General features: G+C 45.0%; 1 protein-coding gene across 1 annotated transcript in view; it reads left to right on the top strand.

Moving 5' to 3' along the window:
- Positions 1-27,105, top strand: part of SYNE2 (spectrin repeat containing nuclear envelope protein 2) — a 333,613-nt gene that overhangs the window by 97,837 nt on the left and 208,671 nt on the right. The window contains exons 26-36 of the mRNA XM_084836884.1: positions 57-217; positions 1,125-1,272; positions 4,234-4,814; positions 6,891-7,070; positions 8,956-9,106; positions 12,984-13,142; positions 13,784-13,945; positions 18,046-18,147; positions 19,568-19,768; positions 22,083-22,254; positions 25,536-25,648. Coding sequence (XP_084693010.1) covers positions 57-217; positions 1,125-1,272; positions 4,234-4,814; positions 6,891-7,070; positions 8,956-9,106; positions 12,984-13,142; positions 13,784-13,945; positions 18,046-18,147; positions 19,568-19,768; positions 22,083-22,254; positions 25,536-25,648 — 2,130 coding nt within the window. The remainder of the gene's footprint in view (positions 1-56; positions 218-1,124; positions 1,273-4,233; positions 4,815-6,890; positions 7,071-8,955; positions 9,107-12,983; positions 13,143-13,783; positions 13,946-18,045; positions 18,148-19,567; positions 19,769-22,082; positions 22,255-25,535; positions 25,649-27,105) is intronic.

Consider the following 27,105-nt stretch of genomic DNA (forward strand, 5'->3'; position numbering starts at 1 on the left):
GCATGTTGCATTTGGAAAGAACCCCATATGGTTAACATTCACACATCTTATTTTAGGCCTTAGAGGGTAAAGCTGATTCTTCCTGGAAACTGTTTCAATCGATGGCTTCAGAGCTAGAAAAACTTCCGGGCAAAATAGAAAAGCCCGACAGCTCTGGAAACTCTGGGGAAGAACTGCTCAGGGAATGGAACGAGCTCCGGACGGCTTTAAAGAAAAGGTACAACCTGCATGCAAAGGGGAGGGAGCAGACTAGCTGGATGGGTATGGGAAGTGGGCGCAGCTCTATAGACCAGAAAACTGCTGGTGCACTGTGGTGTTCCTGAGCCTGGCTGAGGGCTCGGTGTAAAGGGAGAGGGAAAGAAGTTGACTCCGCTGAGTCTTATGTCGATTCCCTCTTGCATATGCTGTCTTCTCTCTGATACAGAAGATATTCGTAGGGGGACTGATAGTTGAGGCTTTGCTTTGTTACACATACAGCTTGAAATCTTTCTTACTTATTTATTTATTAATTAAATTTATTAATCGCCCATCTGGCTGGTCACCCAGCCACTCTGGGCGATGTACAACAACAGTTAAAACGATAACATTCTACATTAAAAACATCATTAAAAATACCCTAACCCACCCCGAATGCCTGCCTGAACAACCACGTTTTTAATGCGCGGTGGAAGCTCATTAAAGAGGGGGCATGGCAGAGTTCCCTAGGGAGGGAGTTCCACAGAGTGGGGGCCACCACAGAGAAGGCCCTCTCCCTCATCCTCACCAGCCTAGCTGTCCTGGCTGATGGGACAGAGAGAAGGCCATCCGAGGCTGATTTTGTTAAGCAGTCTGTCTGGTGTTACTTAGCTTCCTTCCCCCTAGTCCAAGTTTCTGTGATTCCTCCAAATTGCCCATACCCTTTTTCAGGCCTATTGCTGGAGTCTAGAAGCCTGGGTGGGGCGTGGGGGAATGAAAAGCTGAGTTCTGAGGATCCTGAATTCTGTGCCTCATACCAAATTCCGTGCTAGTGTAATTGTGTAAATCATGGAACTATAATACAGACAGCCCTGGCTATTTATCCATTGTATCATGTATGGAGGCATTTCCTTGCTGGAAATGTTCACATTTCTTTTGCTGTCTTGTAGGACGGAATCTTTAAAGGCTGTTTTGGCACTTGTTTTGCCAATAGAAAACCAGTGGGTTCTACTGTGCAACTCAGACGAACAGCTCTGCAAAAGAGACATATCGCAGAGCATGCTAAGTAATATGGATCTTCCATTCAAGAAAGTGAAGGTTGGTTCTTATTATTCCTCTTATGTTCCGTGGAACCTCAGTGTGGCTTACGTGGGGCTCCCACCAATGTATTACCTAGGCCAGGGGTCCCCAAACCGTTTGGACCTGTGGGCACATTTGGGAATTGGAGAAACTGCTGTGGGCAGCGCCACAAAATGCCTAATCCATGGGTTGCTGCTTTGGCATCTACCTGTTGCATCTATGGGTCTTAGGCTGTGACTTATTCAGTAAAAAAAAATTGTTTTGTGTCTATTGGACACCACGGCAGCTACTTAATAAGGGATTGTCTAATTCAACTAATTGCTGGTGGCGCAATAAAGCTAATGCTCCTTTTAAACATATGTTTTGGCATTGTCCAGTAGTTGCTTCTTTTTGGGAGGAGGTTATTACACAGATAAATTTTGTACTGGAACAGTCTGCAGTATTCACTGATGTACACTTTTAAATTATTTACCTGCTTCATGGGAATTAACAAAGGGTCAGCGTGAATGGATTCTCTGTGCCCTTTTGACGGCTGAAAGACTAATACTACAACATTGGAAGGATAAACACCCACTATAATGCAATGGACTAAGGACGCTACAAAGCTTTCAGTACTTGAATGGGAGGCATATAGACGCCACCTTCAAATGGATACTTATTTGGATATATGGCCCGCTTTTGTTAAAGCCTAGAAAGTTGTATTCATTTCATATATATCCATTGCTATGGATATATACAAATTCATGTACGTATATTAAAAAATAAAAAAATAAAATAAAAGATAGAAAAATGTTTTGCTGGTTCCTGTGGGCACCACATTGGGGATCCCTTCATGGGCACCATTGGAGGTGCCTGCAGGTGCCCGCGGATGCCAAGTTGGGGACCCCTGACCGAGGCATACCTGTGGAGCTTCAACAGTGTTCAGCACTGGGTGCTTCTAGAGCAGGGGTGGTCAACTTATGCCCCTCCAGATGTTGGACTTCAATGCCCATCATCCCTCACCACTGGCTATCCTGGCTGGGGCGGATCTGAGTTGCAGTCCAACAACATCTGGAGGGACACAAGTTGACCACTCCTGTTCTAGAGTGTTCATTAGGCCCCTCTGCAGAAGGCACTGAGGCCCAGGCTACAGGTTTCACTGCCAGTTTGTGCTTGGAAACCCTGACTGTTGCTTCTTCTATGCCAAATTGCACTGGGGGGTGGGCAGGTGGGCAGGATTTGCAGGGGAGAAGCAGCAGGCAGGAGGAGGGGTGCTTAACACTTCCACTTTTTTTGTGCTAGTGCAGACACTGACTGCTTTGTCTCCAGATGGGGCTTTAGAAGTATCTATCTATCTATCTATCTATCTATCTATCTATCTATCTATCTAATCTATCTATCTATCTTTTCATTTCATTTCATTTCATTTAATTTCATTTCTATACCGCCCAATAGCCGAAGCTATTGCTTCTTCTGTACAAAGAGAGAAGTGGGGGGAGAACAAGAGGCCCATCACCCTTTCTCCAGCCTCCACTTTCCCTCTGCAAATTGCCTGCAAATCTCCCTGGCTGTTTTTCCTCCCCAGATGGGGCTGTCTATACGTGTGTTTGGAAACCGTGGCCCTTCTCCTGCCTGTCATGTTCTGCTTGCAACTGCTTCCAGCTGTTCCTCCCTCCCTGGCCTGCCGCCAGAATTCCATACATGCTTTCCCTGCTGCTTCACCCTTGCAGCGGTCCTTTCCTGATGCCGCTTGGCAGAGGAATAGTCATGGGAAGCAGAGGCCAGGGCTCATGAAAGTGTGTTGCCCATGGAACATGTAGTTCCAGACTCAGAGCTGATTTGAAGACATGACTGTGAAGAGTTCTCTGGTTGGGAAGCATGACTGTTAAGGTTTACATTTGGTCTTCCCATAAGGCTGTATGAGAGAAATAGGGTGGGTTAAATCCTGCAGATGGAAAGGATTCCGTTCTGAGACTGAGATCCAGTGGAGGCCCCTGGTGGAGGAAGATGCAGGGGGAGGTGATTTTTGCCGATTCTCCTTGCACCCCCCTGCGCCACCTCTACACTATTCCAGAGGGTCTCCCAGCCTTTCAGAGCATCTTTTCATGGGGCTGTGGGGAGAAAGAGGAATCAGCAAAAAACATCCCTCCCTCCCGCCTTCCTCCAGCAGGAGCGTCCCATGAGAGCAGAATTCCACTCAAGGGAACTCTGGATCCAAGCTGTGAGACTAGATAAGTAGGAAATAATAACAGAGGTGTGTTGTTTTTTTAACCAAGTTTAGAAGCTATTGGGGAAGGTGATACAACTTTGTAATATGTTGTGTTGTGCTGACTGTGAATTTCATCCCTGCTAACTCTGAAAAGAGGATACACAAGTGAACATGATGAGTGGTTATGTTTGCAGTGAGTGGCTCGTGAAATGTTGGCTAATGTATTTCTTTTGTAACGGTCAAATCTTCAAATAAAATGGCATAAGCAAAAAATACAATAACACAGCTAGGGACATCAACCAATTCTACATCTTCCCCTGTAAGCCACAAGAGCTAGCAGATCTGAGTGATCTGTTCTTGATTCCAGGGTCGTCATATTCACCTGACCCACCTAAGATCAGATCGATCAAAACTGCTTCTGCTTCCTGTAGGTCCCCCCCGCTGCCGCCCTGTTGCTTACTGGGAAGTAGCAGAATGCATGAAGTTGCTGTATGTTGAGTCAACCACTCACCCACTTAGCCCAGTATTGTCTTTTCTGACTGATAGCTGCTCTCCAGGCTCTCAGGCAGAGAAAGGTCTTCTTCATCACCTGCTACCTGATCTTTTTCAGTGGAGAAGCCAGGGATTAACCTTCTAGGGACCTTCTGAATACAAAGGAAGCGTTCCTCCTCTGTGCTATGGGCCCATCTCTCATCCTCTAGATTTGACAGGTGCAGTGGCTTGATATTAAGCACTGCATATAAGGCAGTGTTGTCATTCCCTGTCACTGTTGTCATTCCGCTGTGTTTCAGAAAATACGGACATCCATAGCAAATTGTATTGAGCAGTGCAGCCGACAAGAACAGAACAGCCCCGCCGGAGAGAAAGTGGACCCGATCGACTGGCAAGCAGCAGGTGCAGTGATGGCTGAATACAGGATGAGATTGGAAGAGCTGGGTTGTAAGATACAGGTCGTTGAAGCCATCCTGCAAGACCTTGAAACTTTTCTGGCTTTCCTGAAGCGTGTGAAACGGTCTGTGGATGTCTCTACACCCCTGAGTCATACTCCAGAGTTGACGGAAGAAGATGCCCTGCAGCAGGTATCTCAGGTGAAAAAAGAGGCCAAATCTCTAGACGAGAGGTTGAAGCGAGTCAATATATACTTGGAAGAGGCTGAAGGTGGTAAAAAGATGTGCTGCCAAGAGCTTGTTGCAGCTTTAGGCGTGAAGGAAACCCCTGCTGTCAGCTCTACAGAGAAACAAGAGGTCACCCAGAACCGGAAGGAGGAATTTGCCTTGAAGAATAGTGAGCTCTTTAAAAATATTCAAGATATACATGATAAGATCAGTAAATTAGGCTTGAGGGACCCTACAATTCCTGCTGTTCAGCAAAGGTGAGCAAACTTCTCTATTCCCCCCCCCCCCATATGTGGTCAGTTTTAGTCATTCTCTTTTCAGCGCAAACATTTTGGGGAAGAGGATGTAAAAAGGGGTGCTCTGGGACCAGGGGCCTATTTCAGCGGGGCAGCAAAGTGCTTTGAAAGTTTTAGGGGAGTCATTACTGGTGGAAATGGTGATAGTTCCTTCCCCACCCCATTTTGTTCCTTATTTTTGCCACCACTTGTGGCAATTGAGGAACTCTTCATGACAGCTGCCATTTTATTTCCCTGAGAGTGTTCCTGGAATGATGCTAGGTCATGATGTAGAGTATTGCTGAGGCAGCTTCTAGGAGGAAAAAAATGGCAGGCCTCACTGGTGGCTGCCTTTATTCCCCAGAAGCCCCCTCAGTACAACGCTATCTAATTTTGTAGCACCATTCCAGGGACATTCTGGGGGCAGGGAGGGGTAGCTACCAGTGGCCCCACTGTTGCCACAGGTAGAAGCAGAAAAATAAGGGGAAAAGGAAAAAGCTGGGGCCAATCCCACCAGGAATGACATCTCCTCTCCCTGCCCCCCCCCCCCCCCGCAACTATCAAATAATTTCACTGCCACCTAGAGAAGTAAAATTGCTGGAAATTTTGAGGCCATGGGGGAAAAATGTGTTTTTTTTTCTGGGAAAAAAAAGGAAATTTGGAGGGAAATGGAAAAATAAGCAATACTTATTTTTTTAATGCTCTTTACAGATCTAAAGTCACTTCATTGCTTTAAGATAGCCTTCCCCAACCTGGTGCCCTCCAGATATTTTTGACTTCAGCTCCATCAGCCTCAGGCAGCATGGCCAATGGTCAGGAATGCTGGGCACTGTAGTCCTAAACTTCCAGAGGGCATCAGGTTTCGGAGGGCTGCTTTAGGAACATAAAGCAGCCTATCTGTTCCTAATGTTATTTGATGTATAACTTAGTTTGCTTATAAAATTATCCTTATATTTTAAAACTTTTAAAAGTAAACTCAGTAAATTTGTAATTATTGTCTGAATAGATTAGAACTACATTAAATGACTGCTACAGCATCAGAAACACAGGACTCTGTAGAACAAAACCCAAACTGTGCAAGAATGCACAGTGGTGACTCTACTCACATGTTGGGAAACTGAGCATAAATGTTATCAGTAAAATATACTTTAGATCAATAAGTTTAATAAGGAATGAAAGAAATAACTATGCTGGGAATCTTACAGAGAGGATTGAAAAAAATGATTTTCCCCCATGGCTTCATTATTTCCAGACATTTTACATCTATAGTCTTTCTATAAATGTGTTCTTATTACAGAGTTTTTAGAAATCATTTTGGGGGGAGTAAAGGCTCAGTAACAATATATAAATACCTTTGACTTAAATTCTAAAAGAAAATCTTTCATAAACCAAAGGTGCTGAATTTTTCCCATTTGTTGGAAAAGCACAAAAAACGGTCCTCGGAAAAAAATGGGGAAAATTGTTTTTTTCCTGATTTTTTTCTGGGCCTTCACCTCTCAACTGCCACTCCCAAAGGGATGAAATAGCACCACTGATATTTTTGCCACCTACAAATGGGATGCCCCAGTTTGGGGGGGAGCGTGCAGCCCTGAAAAGTGGCTAAGAAATGTATTAAATAAAATAATAAGTAAATCTCAGCCTGATGTATTCAGGTGATAGTTTATCTGGATTACTTTTTAATTTTGTTGAAATTTCTCTTTCTAAATACCTGACCCCAGAAGACTGTCAGGCACTTAGGCCCAAGTGGGGGAAAGGAAACAACAAACAAATAGGTGGATGGCAGCAGGCAGGAAATAATCTGGCAGCAGAAATCTGTCAAGGGCTGGGCAGGTGAAACGCCTCCATCCATGGCAGCTTGCCCAGACCAAGATTGTGTAGCACATCTGAGAGCTTTATACCAGACCGTGGCATGGAACAAGCATTAATCAGTACCCTGAACATCTAGAATCACAGTCAATAAAGCAAGAGTTAATCACAACCAGGGACCAGTAAAACAACAAACCAGCAGAGCAACTGCATAAAAATAACAGTTGGCTGCCTTCTACTTTTCTTCTTCAGGTTGAAGTCACTCAGTGAACTGAGGCAGAAGTTGGATCGCCATGCTGCGGAAATGAGATCCTTAAACGAAACAGCCAGGCAGCTTTCAAAGTTCACAAAGGCCCAGCAAGAAGATGTCAGGCAGCAGTGGGAGCTTACAGAAGCCTTATGGAAAGACACCAAGGCCTCCATTGCGGAAAGGTCAGAGGCTAAGGCTTGCAATCCAAACATATGAACTTGGGAGTAAATTCTATTGAAACTCGGTAGGTCTCAGCCCTGAGTAGACCTCCTGAGGTTTGCAGTGTAAGGCTGTGTGATCTAGGGATGTGTGAGAAATCTGTTGTGTTGGATTTGGGGGGCGGGGTATATTTCTCCAATGCACACCACCCAGAAAGCGGACACGGACATCCATCCATTTCCAGATTTGGGATGCATTCCACAGAACAGGAAATAACGCATCCAGTAAAATGCACACATTTGAAAAGTGTGCAAAGAAAAATTCATACATTTCAAATCTGTGTACAAACACACTTTGGTCACTTTGTGGATGCATACCAAAAATGTGTACAATTTGAAAAAAAGTGCAAAAAAGTGCACATTCTTAAAAATATGCAAAAAAATCTGTATGGATTTTTCCCCATGAAAAAGCACAAACATCCACTTGGATTCCAGAATGGACTGGAAATCCGTGAAAATGAACTCAACAGATCTGTCCGTTCCTACTGTGACCTCATGCTACGTTTCTTAGAAATGTAGTCACATTCAGAATGCAGGGAGTAGAATGAATTATTGAATTCTACCCCTCTCAAAAACTGCCTTTTGATGGAAAACTGTCATGCCGGGGAGCTGGGTTCTAGCCCAGCTGTCTCTCTGGCATGGAGAGTTTGCCATGGAGGAGCAATTCTGCTTGCATTCTGAGTGGCCCGTCCAGCGAGTGCTATGCTACTTGACATTTCTGAGCATGTAGAAATGACTAGAGTTGCATGTTTGTTTTTTGAAACTGGCTGCAATCCTATACACATGTACCTCGGAGTAAGTCCCACTGAATTCAGTGGGGCTTACTTCTGAGCAGACATGTATAGGAGGATTGCGCTGTGAGTTTCCCTCAAAGCAAAAGGTTGCTAGGAGCAGTTTCCCTCTCAGGGTGAAGAGCAGCTTGAGGGTTCCCTAGGACTGTGACAGGGTTAAGGGATGAACTCTCTCCCCATGCCATGTGGTCCTGATTCTGATCCTTATCCCCTATTTTGGAAGTTTTTTGAAAAGACCCTTTAATGCATTCAAAGACTTAGAGAGCAATCCTATGGCCCCAAGATAGCATCTGGTGGGGAGGAGGGGCGTAGGAAAGTTCGGATTCCTGGATCTGAGGTCAGAGACAGTGCTCCAACCTTGGACCCAGGAGTCCAAGCTCCCCTCCCCCTCCCCCTGCAGCCGGCATGGAGAGAACCACGCTGGCTGCCCTCCGAGCTCGCAAAAGCAACCTCGGAGAGGAGGGAAAGGGGCGGTTCTGTGGGCAGGGAGGGGAGGGGACTGGGGAAGCTGGCTTACAAAGAATCCTTTGGCCTCCCCAGCCTCCTTCCCTCCCCCTCTGCAGAGCCCCAGCTAGATGGGCAAGAATGCCCGTGTAGCATAAATGGAGAGCTGGAGGAGGACGGAGGCGATCCAGCTCTCCAGAATTCCTCCCCATTCTAAAAAGTTGAAATGCCTCTCCTAAGGCTTAACTTAATGGCAGTAAGAGTTTTAAGCCAAAATATGCTGGTATTTTTGGAATTTTGGCCCCACCCTGTTTTCCCTTTGGCCCAGCCCACCACTGGGGTGCAGCCCCTGAGAGCTTCCCTGAAATTCAATACAGCCCTGGGGCTGAAAGAGGTTCCGCGCCCATGCCCTAAGAGGCAACAAACCTGCTCTTCGTTTTTCCTTTTCAGAAAAGCTCAGATTCCCTGGGGTTGAACAGATGTGCTGGGTTCTGTGCTAAAATCCACCATTCCTTGCTGTGTTCGCAGCTCCATGAAGAAGTTGTGTCTCTAGGCTTAGGCAATCCTGCAAATGTGTTAATCATATTTTTTTTTGCTTTGTTTCCTTTCAATAGGCTGGAACACTGTGCTCGGGTGATAGAGCTCTTGAAGCAATATCACAGCTGCAAAAGCTGCCTGGCAAACATTATTCTGAAGCAAGAACATGTCCTGTCCCAGCAAGTGTCCTACATGGGGAAAGAGAACCTGCAGAGGATAATTGCCAAGGTGAACTCTTTTTAGACAAGAGCCAGTTTCTGCAGTTCTGTGCAAATGAACGACGCGCTGCAAAATTCTACGCTGACCACAGAATACAGTGTTCTGAGGATCTTAGTTTTCCTTTTAACAAAAGCATATGTTACCGGCTCTTATGGCTGCAAAGGCTGGCTTGAAAGCAGCCTTGCCCTAACTTGGTACCCTCCAGATATGTCAGACTTCAGCTCCCATTGTCCCCAGCCAGGCTGGGAATGATGGGAGTTGCAGTCTGACACAACTGGGGGGCACCAGGTTGGGGCAAGGCTGCTTTAAAGTATAAGGTCATGCCTGCTCTGGAGGCAAGATAATTGGCCACTAAAATCTCCATTGCTCTGGGGCAGATCTTTCGCGTGCAGGATATACATGAGGTTGGGTCTTGAACCAGGGCCCCCAGCAGTCAGTCACTAGTTCCTTTACTCCTGCACCCATGTCAGTTTTTCCATACAGTTTGCTCAAGGTGAAAACTGGAAAAAATACACTACAAAATAAATAAATAAATAAAAAATCAGAACAATTGATCTCAATTTGCACAATGTTTCTGCTGTAAGCTGGTCAGAGTAAACTCCGTAAGAATATAAGAAGAGCCCTGCTGGATCAGACCAAGGGTCCGTCTAGTCCAGCATTCTGTTCACACAGTGGCCAACCAGCTGGCGAACAGGAACCCACAAGCAGGACATGAGCGCAACAGCGCCCTCCCACCCACGTTCCCCAGCAACTGGTGTACATAGGCTCACTGCCTCTGGTGCTGGAGGTAGCACAGAGCCACTAGTAGCCATTGATAGCCTTCTCCAGGAATTTGTCTAACCTCCTTTTAAAGCCATCCAAATGGGTGACCACCACTACGTCTTGTGGGAGTGAATTCCATAGTTTGACTATGCGCTGTGTGAAGAAGGACTTCCTTTTATCTGTCCTGAATCTCCCCCCAGTCAGCTTCATGGGAGGACCCCACTGGGTTCTATCATTTTGAGAGAGGGAGAAAAATGTCTCCCTCTCCACATTCTCCTCACCATGCCTAATTTTGTACACCTCTACCATGTCTCCCCTTACCCTCCTTTTTCCCAAGCTAAACAATCCCAGCTGTTGTAACCTTCCCTCAGGGGAGATGCTCCAGCCCCTTGATCATTTTTGTTGCCCTTTTCTACACTTTTCCCAGCTCTGCAATACCTTGTTTTGAGTGCGCCTTCTAGTGCGCCTGAATACTCGAGTCAAATTCATGGAGGAGAAGGCTCTCAATGGCTACTAGTCTTGATGGCTCTATGCTATCTCCAGTATCAGAAGCAGTATGCCTATGTACACCAGTTGCCAGTGAACATGGGAAGGAGGGTGCTGTTGCACTTGTGTCCTGCTTGTGGGCTTCCCACAGGAAGCTGGTTGGCCACTGTGTGAACAGAATGCTGGACTAGATGGACCCTTGGTCTAATCCAGCAGGGCTCTTCTTACGTTCTTCTAACCTCCAGGGGCCAGTCCCTGCCCATGCAAAGCCCTAAATCAGAGGTTGGGGGCATGTTAGGCTGCCATTCCCATCAGCCCTAGCCAGTATTGCCAACAGTGAGGGATGATGGAAGTTGCAGTCCAGCAACATGTTCACCCCTTCCCTTGACTTGGAACTCCATTAAATAAAAACACCCAGCCCTAAAATAAGCAGTCTCATATGTTTGAATTAAACTGGATTAGGCTGTAGTACTATACACACTTACCTGGGAGGAATCCCCATGGAATTACCTGCATTGTATCTGTCTTTCCACCCCTCCACAGGTAGTAGCAGGTGTGTGGTGGGCAGGTGTGTGTGGGATTTAAATTGTGGAAATGGCATAATGGGAAGGGTTAACTTCCTCCAGTGCTGTGGTCCCAGTTGAGCGCTCTCCCTCCTTCTCTCACTCTCACAAACACAGACACTGGCTGCTTTGAAGTCTTTAATTAAAAAATAAGACATTGGGAGATCCAATCACAGGTCTTCCACCTCATGCCTGATTTGGCTCTCTGTGCATCAATATCTCTTAAGAGGGGAAACCAGCCTGCTTTCTTTCAAAGATGGCAGAGTTCCGGGCTCATTTCCCCCGTCAAAAGGATAGGCGAGCGAGTTCCCTGTCATCTGTTGCTTCAAGACCTTCGCCCTACTTTCCCATCGTCTGGCTGTATCAACTAGAGAACAGACTTCATTGTCTGCCAGAAAACAAAGATCTCATTAATGAATGTTGTCTAATTGCCAGACACTAGAGGTCAGTGTTTCAGTTCCTTGCTCTCATGTGCTTTTTGTAAACATCCCTTCCTGCACAAAGAAGCAGCTTTGGAGGGCTGAAAGGGAAATTTAAAAAACAAACACGATGCCAGGTTGTCTCCAGAGAGGTAAATTCTATGGTGCAATTCAAAACCGGTGATCAGCTCGTGAAACCGAACTACAGTTGTTATCAGTGAGCATCTGGTGATCATAGAAAAATACTTTTTAAAATAATTTATTCAGCACCATCAATATATATGATGCTTTATGGAGTTTCATAAAGAAAGGAAAGAAGAAATAGGTCACTGCTCCCCAGGAGCTTACACTGTAGATTTTGACTGTAGGGAAGACAACAGGAGAAAGGGAGGAGAGAGGAAGGTGAGACAAATTTAGGGAGCGATACATCTCAGCAAATGAATTTTTTTTCTTGCAATATGTTTTTCAAAGTATATATCAGTTTCTCTGAAACCCCCAAATTAATTCAGGTTGGTCAAACAATTGCTCTTTTTAAAGAACAACATTCCGGTTATAAAATTCTCTGACCCTCATCGCCATCACTGCCATCGTCTTTTCTTTTTAAAGCACCTAAAGAGATTTCAGGGCTGTCGAACAATGATTAAAAATCACAGGACCCACAAGCGTACAATTACAGACACACAAGGGGTAAGGAAGAGGGAGGAGGACTTAGGAAAGGGAGAAAAGGGGCTGAGGGGCCCTGCGGGAGGGGTGTAACCATGATAACGTTTTCTCAAATCGAATGTCAGTAGGTTGCTTTGTGAATTAAAACAAAATGCTCAGATCTTTAATATGAAAATTGTCAAAATGGGGTCGTGATCCATTTTAGTTTTTTTTAAAGCCCTGTTGCTGACAAGGCAAGAAGTTTTTGGACAGAGATGATAAGCAAAATAAATGAGATCTTAGATGGTGCCTCCTTGCACTCAGAGATGTGCCTTCTATGTTTGAAAGGAGCGACTGGGAAAGAAAAGAGAGAGCTCTTATTTCACATGATTATGGCTTCTAGAATAATTTACACCAAATGTTAGAAGCAACAACAAAAAATACTCCCATGTTAAAGGAGTGGCTGATACTAATATTTAATTGATGCTTCCCTTTGAGGTTCTGTATATTGCCTTAGTGCTGTTTTGTTGTTGTTTTTAATATGTTTTGAATGCTGGCTTTTAATGGTGAACTATATTTTTGTTGTTTTGGCGGTGGGGGGGATTGTGAGGCAGGATATAATTTTTTAAAAAACAAATAAGCAGATGAACAAATCAGCTAAATCATGGGATATGGCTAATATGAACAAGCTGAGAAGTAATACCTGGGTAAAGCGTGGGAAGGAAGCATGCAAATCTGTTTGAAAGATAAAATAATTAGGGTTATACTTTTTTCTGGACAAAAAGTCCCTGAAAATTACTATTTTTCTTTATTGTGAATATAACTGGTAAACTTCTCAATTGAATGTGCCTTTTCTCTTTTATCTTCTTCTTTTTGTATTTTTTTAAATGATTACAAATATCAAGATCAAAGGCACTATGTTATTACACACACACACACAGGTTTCTTCCCATTTCGACCTTTCCCCAAATGCAGTGCACTTTCTTACAAATGCATATTCTCACTTTTCCATAGGTCAACTTGGTAAAACAGGAATTTAACAGCCATTCCGAAGACATTGACAGAATAAACCAGATCTGTAAAAACCTTCAGTCCCATCTGAACAAAATGAAGAGCTTTGAGGACCCTCCCTTTGAGAATGAGGCTAACGCAATTGTGGACAGATGGCTGGATGTATGTAAAACGTAAATGATTGGGGTTTTCTGATCTGTTATGCATTATAGTAATTGATGCTGACTCACAAGTAATATTTTGGATAAATTAAATGCGCCATGCCAAAGAATCATTAAGAAGAAAAATTCAAGCATTAATCAAAGCAGAGCTTAAATGTGTGTGAGACTGGGGTGTCAGATTGGTGGATCTATATGGCTTTCTGTCTGATGTGGGGCAAGAGAGAAATGGCTAAGCTATCCTGGGAGCTTTTCCATGGTTGCAGATCTTAGGAATGGGCTGTATAAATGCTTTTCTTGAAAGATGTTGAAATCTCCTTTGAATTTGCCTGGGCATTTCCTCACTGACTGAGACTAGTTGGAACACATTATTGGGAGACGATCAAATCTGACAAGCCAAAGCCACCTTGCAAGACCTGTCTTTAGAACCTGGAGAATTGCCATGGTTTTTGATATGGTAGTATTTAAATCCATATTTGGTAAGAAGCTGTCTTCATCCATGGGAACATTGGATTATCCCCTCTCCCTTCTTGTTTATGTGGCTGGGTTCATCTCACCATGTCTTTATGAAGTGGCTTGATTACAAAGTCTTATGTTTTGCTTTCTTCCTTTTTCTTTTTTGGAAACTATAAATACCTCTGCAAGATCAATGAACGAACTGAAAACTACTGTGATAATTTGGGAAGAGCTCTGGCTTTATGGGATAAACTCCTTCATTTATCCAGCTCTGTTGATGAATGGTCAAATGCAAAGCTGAAGAGCTTAGAGGATGGCCACCTGGCTGAGAAGGAGTTGGCAGAGTTGGAGGTAAGGCTGCGGAACTCCCTGCCGAGGGAGGCTGGATTGGCTTCCTCTCTGCTTTCCTTCTGCCAGTAGGCAGACATTTTTATTCAAGTAGGTTTTTGGCATGTGAGCTGGTCTGTTAGGTTGGATGTTGTTTCTATTCTTTTATTGTTCCATTTTTAATTGTGTTTTTAATGTATTTGTTTTATCGTTCTTTTAATCAATTTTTTTATTTTAAATATTGGTGATTATTATTAGCCATCTTGAGCTTCATTTCCTTGGTGGAAAGGTGGGATGTAAATCAAATAAATAAATATGGTTGACGGAAGTATCTGTCAATAAATAAATATGGTCGGCTGGTTCTAAACTGGATGAGGACTGGCATAATTCAGTTAACCTGCAATTGAAGTGGTTGTAAATTTTTTTTCCTTACCCTTTGCTCTCTCCCATCTCTTCCACAGTGCCCTCTCCCATTTGCTCCCATGCAACTTTTCCTAACACTTGAATCCCAGTGCTCTTCAACATTTTTATTAATGATTTGGAGGAGGAGGTGCAGGGAATGCTGATCAAATCTGCAGATGACACAAAATTGGGTGGGATAGCTAATATCCTGGAAGACAGAAACAAAATATATTGATAGGCTGGAGTGCTGGGCAGAAAACAATAGAATGAAATTTAACAGGGATAAATGCCAAGTTCTGCACCTAGGAAAAATAAACCAAATGCACCGTTACAAGATGGGGGGATCTTGGCTCAACAATACTACAAGCAAGAAGGATCTTGGAATTGTTGTAGATCGCAAGCTGAATAGGAGCCAACAATGTGATGTGGCTGCAAAAAAGGCCAGTGCTCTTTTGGGCTGCATTAATAGAAGCATAGCTTCCAAATCCCATGAAGTACTAGTTCCCCTCTACTCAGCGCTGGTTAGGCCTCATCTGGAGTACTGTGTCCAGTTCTGGGCACCACACTTTAAGAAGGATGCAGACAAGCTGGAGAGGGTTCAGAGGAGGGCAACGAAGATGATCAGGGGACTGGAAACAAAGCCCTATGAGGAGAGACTGAAAGAACTGGGCATGTTTAGCCTTGAGAAGAGAAGACTGAGGGGAGATAGGATAGCGCTGTTCAAGTACTTGAAAGATTGTCACAGAGAGGAAGGATCTCTTCTCCATCATCCCAGAATGCAGGACATGGAATAATGGGCTCAAGTGACAGGAAGCCAGATTCCGACTGAACATCAGGAAAAACTTCCTGACTGTTAGAGCAATACGTCAATGGAACCAATTACCTAGGAAGGGAATGGGCTTTCCCACGCTGGAGGCATTCAAGATGAAGCTGGTCAGCCATCTGTCAGGGATACTCTGACTTGGATTGCTGCATTGAGCAGGCGGTTGGACTCAATGGTCTTGTAGGTCCCTTTCAGCCCTACTATTATATGATTCTATGAATCCACATTCAGCTCACTGACTGGCTGTACAGTTCCTCCTCTACCTAAATGCAATGTTGGATCCACAAATGAAATCTTTTGTGTGTATTTTTTGAAGGGGAGGTAGGAGAGGAATATGGTTGAGATGCTATTTTCATAGTGGAAAGTGAACTTTATTTAAAATTAGTTATTGTTGTTCAGTCGTTCAGTTGTGTCCGACTCTTCTTGACTCCATGGACCATAGCATGCCAGGCCTTCCTGTCCTCTGCTCTCTCCCAGAGTGTGCTCAAATTCATATTAATTGCATTGGTGATGCTATCCAGCCATTTCATCTGCTGCCGTCCCCTTCTCCTTTTGCCTTCAATATTTCCCAGCATCAGGGTCTTTTCCAGGGAGTTTTCTCTTCGCATTAGGTGGCCAAAATATTTGAGCTTCAGCTTCAGTATGTCCTTCCAATGAGCACTCAGGGTTGATTTCCTTTAGGATGGACTGATTTGACCTCCTTGCAGTCCAGGGGACTCATAAGAGTCTTCTCCAGCACCACAGTTCGAAAGCATCGATACTTCGGCGCTCAGCCTTCTTTATAGTCCAGCTCTCACAGCCATACGTTGCTACTGGGAAGACCATAGCTTTGATTATACGAACCTTTGTCGGCAAGGTGATGTCTCTGCTTCTTACTGTGCTGGCTAGGTGTGCCATAGCTTTCCTCCCAAGGAGCAAGCGTCTTTTAATTTCATGGCTACAGTCGCCGTCTGCGGTGATCTTGGAGCCCAAGAAAGTAAAATCTGGCACTGCTTCCATTTCTTTCCCTTCTATATGCCAGGAAGTGATGGGGCCAGATGCCACGATCTTAGTTTTTTTAATGTTGAGTTTCAAACCAGCTTTTGCACTCTCCACTTTCACCGTCAACAAGAGGCTCTTTAGATCCTCTTCGCTTTCTGCCATTAGGGTGGTATCGTCTGCGTATCTGAGGTTGTTGATCATTCTCCTGGCAATCTTAATTCCGACCTGTGATTCATCCAACCCGGCGTTTCTCATGATGTACTCTGCATATAAATTAAATAAGCAGGGCGACAATATACAGCCTTGTCGTACTTCAGAGAGCTTCGGCTATTGGGCGGTATAGAAATGAAATAAAAATAAATAAATAAATAAATAAATAAATTCTTTCCCAATTTGGAACCAATCGGTTGTTCCGTGTCTGGTTCTTACTGTTGCTTCTTGACCCTCGTACAGGTTTCTCAGGAGACAGGTAAGGTGGTCTGGTACTCCCATCTCTTTAAGAATTTGCCACAGTTTGTTGTGATCGACACAATCAAAGGCTCAAAGTCTAATGGAAGTAAAACTGACCACTGCAATTCTTGGTCTTTAACATTTCCTGTTTAGGCCGTGGATTGTTCTGAAAAGGAACAGAAGTTCAATACAAATGCTTTGTCTGACCTTAACTATTAGGAAACTGTCTTATAGTATTGTCTATGGCTAACACTCCCCTCCCCAGTGCTGCAACATTCCACACACACACACCCATCATTGCCACCCACTGATTGCAGTGGGGCAGGAGTGATGTGAGTGTCTGTGTGTGTGAGCATGTGAGCAGATGGGGTCTGGGCAATCCCATTGGGGCCGCATGCCAGCACTGGGATGGGCGCACCCACTTTGGGCTGTAGTCCTGCTCACAGTTGCCAGCAGCAGTGCAAGAGGACAGGGCCTCTGCAAGGACTAGCCCTTGGGCAAGACACCCTCAGTGGGGCCCCTCCCTCAGGGAGTCTTCCTTCTCACCGCCATTGTCACCATCCACCATCACTCCTCATCTTTTTTCTCGTCATTGCTACCACTTGCCTGCTTGGCAAGGAAAAAGCCAGCAGGTAAGAAGGCCGTGGCATCTCCTGCTCCTCCATCTTACCCCCACCATTTTCTGGGCCAGAGCAAGAGGCAAGGGAACAAGGAGGTTGTGATAGTGAAGAGAGGGAGCAAGTCCTGGGAGCTCTTGTCAGTGGGCCCCTGCTGGGGTGTGGGCCCTTGGCAGGGGCCCAGCCACGCCTACTGTTGATGCCGGCCCTTTCAGTTGTGTATGATGTTCAAGGAGTGTATCAACCTCTCAGGTGGCAGCTGTAGCTGATGGTCTCTTCTCTTCAGATATCTAGCTGAGTGTGGAGAGTGGAGCTTTATAGAACCCTGCAACGCTCTGCACCTAAAAGCAAGCCAGCACTGCTTCGGAACGTACACACAACCCTGAAGCAGGTATCTGTGCTGTGTGTGCTCCAGACTTCAGTGAGAAGCCTGTGGCTCAGTGGTACAGCAGTAGGCATATTGACTGTCAGATTAGCTGGGCTACAGTGCAGATGACACGGATGGGTACATAGCCTGTGTTAAAATGGAGGCAAAAGCATCATCTCAGCCCCAGCTGAAGTAGGCTAGGTGATATGCTGGGAGTTGTAGGACGTTTTTCTGTCTAAACATGCATAGGATTTCATCCTTAAAGGCCATTCCTATGCTTGTGTAGACAGAAAAAAGTCCCACAACTCTGGACTTTTAGGCTGCGATTCAACCTTATGCTAAGCAGATATGTGTTTAATGTTGCTTTTTACCCCAGGGTTAAAAAGATCAAATGTCTTCATTCAGTCCTAATGGGAGGAATGAGAATTAAATTTGACCAAAACTTGTTTGGTGCATAATAGATTGTCTTTGTCTTTCTCCTTAGGCTGGCTTACAGTTCCAAGAAAAAAGCTTAGAGGAATTTGACTCAAAGGTGGATGAAATACAAAATCTACTCAACGGCAGTGAACCCCCCCTTGAATTACAGGTAAGAGGGTGGCTTAACTAGCATTTGGTTGAGATTTATTATGATTTGTTTATGTAACAGTAATGATATGGTACCGAATAACAAGGTTCCCTGAGCAGCTTCTGAAAACAATAAAACACAAAAATGCAACCAGAAACAATTATATATAGGGTGTAAAATGCCTTCTGCATCTGGGCATCAGTGGAGAGGAACAGAGAAATTCCCACAATCCTCTTCTTCTTTTCCAGTCAAAAAGGCTACCCCACTTTTGTGGCCACCTTTGCAGGTAGTGTCCTGAGCCCATATAGGTGGAGCAAAATACCTCTGTGGACACCGCTAACCCAGTGTGGGGACACCGCTAACCCAGTGTGTGGGTGTGGGGAAGACAAAGAGCATATATGCTAGCTGTCCCTGATTCACCAGTTGCAGCTGAGTTTGCCTCATCACTAGCCACAGCTGGGACTTTCTCCTCACAAGTAGACCTTTCCTCCTGAATAAACACTGGGCGAAAGGATCTTCTACAACTCTAAGTGTTCTACCTGGTCCGTCGCTGCTAGCTGGGCTCGGGATGGGGTTGAAGGGTTTCTTGGGAACCAAAGGCAAGATATCTCTGCCGGAGGACCTCTCATGTTGCCCCAGGTCTGCTGTAGGAGAGAGGGGCCAAACCCCTCCTCCTCTGAGGTGGCCTCACCTGGCCTGGGCAGGAGCCTGCTGGACAGCATTTTCAGTGATGTTCCTGGGAGTGAGAGAAATTCTAAAAATGTTCAGGGGTGCGGGAAGGCAGGGAGCAGTTACTGTGATAAGAATGGCAGAAATGGCCTTTCAGGAGTGGGGAGGGGTTTTTTTTGGTCCAAGTCATTGCTCTGCTGCTGCTTGTGGTGAAGGAGTTGTAGTCAGAGGTCTGGGAGGTGGGGGGGCTTCCATGCTCCCCCACAGTGCCCCTCTTAGAATGGCATGGATATAGCATTGTTCCACTGAGAACAAAGATGGCAGCCCTTACTGAAAATGGAATCGTAACATCCAATTCCCCCCCAATTCACCATCTAATGAGACTCCCTGTGTCATACTCTGAGTTTCTCTGCCCCCATTCCACATCACTAGATACCTTTTGTGGACCATGGAAGATCACATTGTGGTGACATCTTTAGATATGATGGGGGACTGGGGGAAAGCTATGGACATGGGTTGCCATGTTCAGCAGCAGCCCTCTGTCTTCTATCACAACTAGTTTTACCATTAAAAAAATCTCAGGTTTACACCTAAAAAATCCCCCATAATGCGTGAAAAGGCTTTCAGAAACAGAAAGAAATTGTAATTTCAGATAGCAGTTAGGTAAGTACAAATAGCAATTCATCCTCTCTGACTTATTTTTGTGGAGTTTTGTAGTAAGAAAATAGGCCAGGAGAACACCTAACCTTGCCTGTATGTTTCCCATTTTCAGGTCATCAAATCCTCTCTTCTGAACAAAATGGAGCTAATAAGAAAGCAATTACCAAACAAGTCGATACCCACTGAACTCAGTGGCAATACAGCAGAGCTGAAAGGAGACCTTGACCTGGCCAAGACGCAGATTGGAATGACAGAATCACTTCTGAAAGCTTTGTCTCCCTCTGATACCTTGGAGATCTTTACTAAATTGGAGGTACTGCAGACACACACGTTTTGTTAATACCCGTGATATTGTCTCCAATTGTCTGTCCTTAAAATTGTGGGTTCATTTATTACATTTCTGTACCACCCAATAGCCAAAGCTGTCTGGATCTAGACTTAGGCATGCTTAGAGTAGGCCTGGTTATTTCAGTGGGTCTACTCTAAGTCTGGATCCAACCCTGTGTTTAGAACTCCTCTAAAGCTAACAAAGGAAGCTAAAGGTCCCTTTCCCTCTTGCATGTAAATTTCCCAAATATCCACCCCTGCCAGCCTTTACCATGGTTAGGAATTCCATCAGCACCAATCTGAACCATGGTTAACGTGATAGTGGTTTTGCTCAATCAGGGATTTGAAACCAGCCTCAAAACCTGGTTAAGAGCAATTCTGGTTAGTTTTAACCATTGTTAGGCTGGTGGGGAGAATTTGTTCACAACAGGAGAGGGTCTGGAGGGAGGTAGCACACTATCCAGCAGCTCATTCTTAATTCTTTAGGGTGCAATCCTCTGCCTGTTTAGACAGAAAAAAGGCCTACAACTCCCATGCTGGCTAGGGAATGTGGAGAGTTGTAGGACTTTTTTCTGTCTAAACAGGCAGATTCTGACCTTAATCATGGTTAAGGAAGTGATTAGGAGCAAGACATCTTCACTGGCCCTTAGTTTTAAATCCCAGTGTTTTCCCTTGGAAGAACAGATTCCTCCAAAAGTCCTTTTGTGCAGGAACTTCCTATGTGTCAGGGCTGGGGTGTGGGCAGCAGTCTGACATGAATCAGGAACTGGGAACTAGGACCATGAGAGCAAGCAATGGTCAGGACTGAAGAGTAAGAACCAGAGGATAAACCAGAAATAAGGCCCAAAGAACAACCAAAGGTTCAGGAAGACCATGTTGCTGAAGCAAGGCTCAGTTGGAACAGGAAGCTCTTTTGTACTCCTTCCTGCCCAGAATGATCCAATGGCCATTTTGGGTGGGCGGAGTCAATCCAGTGTGATTGTAGTGGCTAGAGTGTTGGACTGGGAGTTGGGAGATCTGGGTTCTAGTCCCCACTCAGCCATGGAAGCTCACTGGGTGACTTTGGGCCAGTCACAGACTCTCAGCCCAACCTACCTCACAGGGTTGTTGTTGTGAGGATAAAATGGAGGAGGAGGACTATGTACGCTGCCTTGGGTTCCTTAAGGAGGAAAAAATGGTGGGATATAAATGTAATAAATAAAATAAATTCAGGGCTTAAAGGTTTTTCTCTGAGAAGGCTGCTACCTGCAGTTTAATGGTTCACAGATGTAGTAGCTCTTCACACCACACTCCTGTTAAAGTGCTCTTCAGCTAACCTGTCGGCATGAGATGAAATCCATCCCACCCCCGCCCACCACACATGCAGACACAAAGCCAGGAGCCTCCTGGTACAAGAGAACTCTGCAATAAAACAAATTTGTGCAAGTGTGAATTTGCGCAAATTTGGGAAATGGGTGGAATCAGATTTTTTCAAATGGGTGGACAACGGAATAAAAAGCATCTTACAATCCGCAAAATACAGATGGAATTGATTTTTAAAAATCCATACATCCCTAGCTAGGGCTGATGGGAGTTGTAGGCCAAAACGTTTGGCGGGCCATACGTTGCCCACCCCTGCCTTAAAGGGGACCACCATTGGATTCATCCAGGTAACAGTGCTTTCAGTTTGGGTCTTAAAGTCAGGTATCTTCACTTTGGCGCTCTCTTTGCCATGTGTGCAGGAAACACACATTGGTCTACAGCCCGTTCTGGTCTCCATCAGATGTCTGGACAGGGAGAGACTAGCAGAATGCGGTACATCCTGTACACCAACAGTCCCCAAGTTGGTTCCCTTCAGATGGGTTGGACGTCCAAAATGAGAGACCTCCTGTGATCAACTCAGTTTTGGGGACTAGAAGGCTATACTCTGTCAAAGAAATACTTTTTGAATTCCAAAATGCTGAAGACTCTATTGCTGGGGTGACACAACTCATCAAAATGGCGGGTCACCAGGAAGTAGGGATGGTAAGGAAAGAAGCTGTATCTGGCAGATTTTAGTGTGAATAGGCAGAAGGGAAACAAGGACCCAGCCCTGTGAGAGCGCATTTCAGTAAAGATTAGAGAGCCTTTTCAGGGCTCCCAATTAAGTCAGTTTTGGCCTTGCTAATGGTGTAGGTCCTATACAATTATGTAATATTTCTCACAGATATCCTTGTTAAATATCTGCTGAAATGTTTGTCATTATAAACGTTTTTCTGTCAACATGTTTTAAAAAAAAATCTTTCTTTCTTTCTTTCTTTCTTTCTTTCTTTCTTTCTTAGGAAATACACCAGAAGATTTTACAACAAAAACTCCATGTGAATTTACTTCAAAAGGAAACGGGTTATTTGAACCCTGAAGTGATTGAATTACAGCAGCAGCTTAAAAGTATGACTGACTTATTTAATTCGAAGAAGCAGATTTTTCAGGATCACTTTACTACTCTCTTGGACTGTAAGTAAAATTTTAATGGATGAAATCCAACTTTGCATGAGTGGATTTTTACTTGTGTGATGTTATATTCCTCTCCTCTGTCCTGGAGCTCCCTGTGTCCCCTGAAAATCTGCTTTGGAGGGTCCCCAATCTCCTAGAGCAGATTTTGAGGGCACCCCCTTCTAATTAAGTATCAGAACTTAATTGGATAACACCCAGTATTACTGCTAGGCTTCCCTCAGCTATTCACACACTGACGTTCCCTGTGTTCTGTGAAAGCAGCATTTTAAGTGATAGCCACATTTTAAAGTGAATTTACATTGGCTCTAATTTACACTAGAGAGATTTGAAATTCAGAGTCATAGAAATCTGCAGGATGCTGGGCTACATAGACCTTTGGCCTGATCCACTGGAGTTCTTCCTGTGTTCTTATGTTTAGAGTGGCAGACATTTCAACATTTCACCTGTGTGACTTATAAAACTTTGATGCATGTTTTTGCTATCATGAATGGCAAACTCACCCTGGGTTGCTACAGGGCAAGGGGGACCTGGAACAAAATGTTGTAGTATGGAGGGCTCTGTTCAGAGTTCCAGCCATCCATGCCTTTTCTGTGATATTCCATTCCATTTCCCCTTCCCCTGGTTTTTCTCCCCCCCCCCCCAACTAGCAGCATGGTTAGTCCTCATTTGGCTGTTTTGGGGATCCCCCCTAAGGGTTCTTTCCCCTGCAAACCTTAGGGTTCATTTCTTTATTTGATTTGTACCCCGCCTTTCTATTCAAAAAAGGCACTCAAGGCAGTTTCCCCCCAAGCCTGCTGACATCTCCCTCTTGTGCATGGAGGGTGCCGTTTTGGCCATGTAAGGGCTGGCACTCAGAGAACTGAGGTCATGAACTCAATAAGTGCTTATTTGGGGGTCAGTCTAAGGTTTTTCCCCTTGGCCAATGGTCCATCCACCTCAGCATCCTATTTCCTGACATGAGCCAATCAAATGCACAAGCCAAAAACGATGGTCATACTCATCTCTTGTTGCTAATCCAACAAGATTAGGTGGTTGCAGTCAGGTCAATCCAAGTGTAGGCAGGTAGATGATAAGCAAGCGGTGGCCAGGTAACCTGGCAATGTAGTATAGTAGAACAGGCTGTGTGGTCTGAGTAGCATCAGTTGGTGATGAGTTGCCCTGTGTACAGTTCTGGTCACCACTCCTAAAAGAAGATATTGTAGAGCTGGAAAAAGTGCAGAAAAGGGCAGCTAAAATGATCAAGGGGCTGGAGCATCTCCCCTACAAGAGAGGGTTACAATGGCTGGGACTGTTTAGCTTGGAAAAAAGGAGGGTGAGGGGAGACATGATTTATGCATGATGTGGAGAATGTGGTAGGGAGACACTTTTCTCTGTCTCTCAAAGTACTAGAACCCAGTGGGGTCATCTCATGAAGCTGATTGGTGGGAGATTCAGAACAGAGAAAAGGAAGTTCTTTTTCACACAGCGCATACGTAAACTATGGAATTTGCTCCCATAAGACATAGTGGCCGCCACCAATTTGGATGGCTTTAAAAGGGGGATGGACAAATTCCTGGAGGAGAAGGGTATCAATGGCTACTAGTCGCCTATGTACACCAGTTGCTGGGGAACGTGGGCGGGAGGGTGCTGTTGCGCTCATGCCCTGTCTGTGGGTTCCTAGTTGGCAGCTGGTTGGCCACTGTGTGAACGGAATGCTGGACTAGTTGGACCCTTGGTCTGATCCCGCAGGGCTCTTCTGATGTTCTTAAGTGTCTCTGCTGCAGCAGATGACTACAGTGATTAGTGATGCATAGGCATTCCTCGTGTTATCCCAAAAAAGAGGCAGAGCTTAGTCCACAGTCTTCAACAACACTCAAGAAATGCCCATGCCCATGCCACTTCCATTTCTCTTCTCCTGCCGGCAGGTGACAGAAACTTTGGGCAAGTGAAGGTAAAAGGCAGAGGCAGTTGTGCCAGGTGCCCTCAGTTTGGGGATGTGACTGGTTCTCTGAGAGGGTGTTTTCTCTCTTGGTGGGAAAGAGACAGGCAGTGTCACTTTCCTGCTAGGCATGCTGGGACCTGGAGTCCCAGTTGCCTCCACAGCAGGAAAACGCAGGGGGCTTCTTCCACAGTGGGAAGGGGTCACACACAGCATCCCTTTCTCTCTTGGGATTACAAAACTCAGAGTCCCTGCCACATTCCCAGTGGGAAAGGGACACAGTGTCAAGGACTGGGAGGTCCCACAGCTGCTGCCACCTTTCCCTTCACCAGCCTGAAGAGAAGTTTTTTCACATTTGGGCAGGTAAAGGAGGTGGCGGAGGTTCTCAGCAGCAGGATGAATGCAACCCCACTCACAGCAGGCCCTGCATGGGATCGTGCTCACCCCGTTGGCTCTCGAAGCTTCAGTCAGGCTGCTTGTGTTTGGGAGCACCCTTGATCAAATGCTCGAGACAGCAATGATAGAGCTGATCACGCCAACCGTAGCGCTGTACTTGGTTTCAAATAGGGTAGTGCTGTGGCAGCTGTACACATGCCCACAACCTTGCCCTTCCAATCTTGAGGGTTTTTCCCCCCCTCTTCCCTCGCCATTCCTTTTTTCCCCTGGTGTTGTCTCTTTTTTTATTGTAAACCAAAGTGCTGGTGTTAACATTCAAAGCCCTTAACGGCTTGGGGCCAGGTTACCTGAAGGATCGCCTCCTCCCATATGTGCCTGCCCGGACCTTAAGATCATCCTCAGTGGCCCTTCTCCGTGAGCCCCTGCCAAAGGAAGTGAGGCGGGTGGCTACTAGGAAGAGGGCTTTTTCTGCTGTGGCACCCCGGCTGTGGAATGAGCTCCCTAGTGAGGTTCGCCTGGCACCTACATTGAATTCCTTTCGGCGCCAGGTGAAGACCTTTTTATTTTCCCAGGCATTTTAGCATTTTAGCTTTCTAAATTTTTATCTTTGCTGTTTTAAATCTGTATTTTAAACTCCTGCACTGCTGCTACGTTTTATTGTGGTTGTATTGTTATATTGTGGTTTTAATGTTCTATATATTTTAAATTGTTTTATTGTGTGCTGTTTGGTTTTAATTTTTGTGAACCGCCCAGAGAGCTTCCACTATTGGGCGGTATAGAAATGAAATAAATAAAAATAAACAAACAAACCAGCAAGCAAGGTCTGTCCTATTTCACCGCTTACACGTAAGTCGTTCTGGGAGCCTTTTTGTCTGAGGTGCGGGAGAAGAATGTTATAAATCAATCAATAAAATTAATTTGCATTCATTGGGCCCAAAGTCGCATTTTGAAATGTATCTTCCTACAGATCAGTGTAACGATTTTGATGACTGGTTCAGCAGTACCCGGCTATCTCTGGGGGACTGTTTTGACCCCTCAGAAACGAAAGAGGCATTAGAAGACAAAATTCAGCGGCTGACGGTAAGGCATCAGTCCGTAATTTGGTGCTGCAACTTCCACTTCAATGTTCCCCAGACTTGAGATATATATGTGAAAGAACCCTCTTCTTTCTGGATCAAAACTGGAGGCACGCTTCACTTTTTACACCTTCCAAAAGGTTTACTTTCAGAATGTGAAAGTATAAGAAGTAGTTTAGTCGAGCGATCAGTTCTGTATGCACTTACTAGTGAGCAAGCCCCATTGAACGCAGTAGCACTTCCTTCTGAGTAAACATGCATAGGATTCCGCTGTAAGGCTGCAGTTCCATACACACTTGATGCGGCTTACTTCAGAGTATATACAATAAGACTGCACTATTGTCTAATAAGATTGCACCGCTGATCAACTAAAAAGATGCCCCTGATTAATCAGGCGGCAGCTTTTGAAAAAAATATTTTTAGTACAAATATTTATAAAGACTGCAGATGGCAAGTGCCATCAGAGAAAAGCACCATAAGAGAAGGGCAAATGCTTCTTCCTAGACAACTGTCCCCAACCTGGTGCCCTCCAGAAATGTGGTACTCCAACTCCCATCATTCCCAGCCAGCATGGGTTTGTTTCTCTTATGCAAATATAGTGTTAAAACCAGTGGAGGCTGGTGGCTCCAATGTTAGTGGGGCAATAAATCCACTCTGGGTTTCAGTTAGAACCAGGCAGAACTGTAAAGGAACTTCACACCTTAGATAGCTCCTTTAGAGTTCTGACTGAAACCTGGAGCAGATTCACTACCCCATTGACATTGGAGCCACCAGCCTCCTCTGGTTATTTTTTATTTTTATCCTGCCCTTCTTCCAGAGTTTTTGGGGCAGTGTACATAATCCCTACCCTTCCTTAGTGGTAAGTTAGGCTGGGAGATATTGACTAGGCCATGGTCATCTAGTAATCTTTGTGGATAAGTGGGGATTTGAACCTGGGTCCCCAGTCAAACTAAGTCAAACATTGTTACTACTGCACCTCGTTGGTTCCTTTTATGCAGTTTTGAGTGATTGACTGAGTGGCTTCAATCACACATGAAGTACAGAGACAGCCCGGGCAGAATCACCTCCAGTGGAGGCTGATAAGATGGTGGCAATACCATAGCAGTGACTCATGGAGAGGTGCAGTAGGCAGCCTCCTCTGTGGGTGGCTGCTTTGGGACAGAAGCCTTTCATTATTAAATTTATTGATATCCTCCTCATCATGACATGCTAGCAGATTCTCTTGGCACAGTTCTGACTCCCACTGAGTGTAAGAGTTTAGCTCTCTTGAAAAGGCTTGCCTTGACATCGGGTGATGGAAAAGTTCTGATTAATGGGAGACAGCCTGTTTGCAAATCATCGCTTGCCACTACAATCAACAAGTGATAAACATGCATGTGTGAGCCAGCGCACAGCGAATCCTGTGTCAAGCTGCCACACCAGCCAACAGAGTATAGCACCTCACAGATACATACAGTGTTG

This window comes from Heloderma suspectum, chromosome 1 (assembly GCF_057233095.1).
Source record: "Heloderma suspectum isolate Gila_16-S chromosome 1, 16-S_ref, whole genome shotgun sequence".
Taxonomy (NCBI): domain Eukaryota; kingdom Metazoa; phylum Chordata; class Lepidosauria; order Squamata; family Helodermatidae; genus Heloderma; species Heloderma suspectum.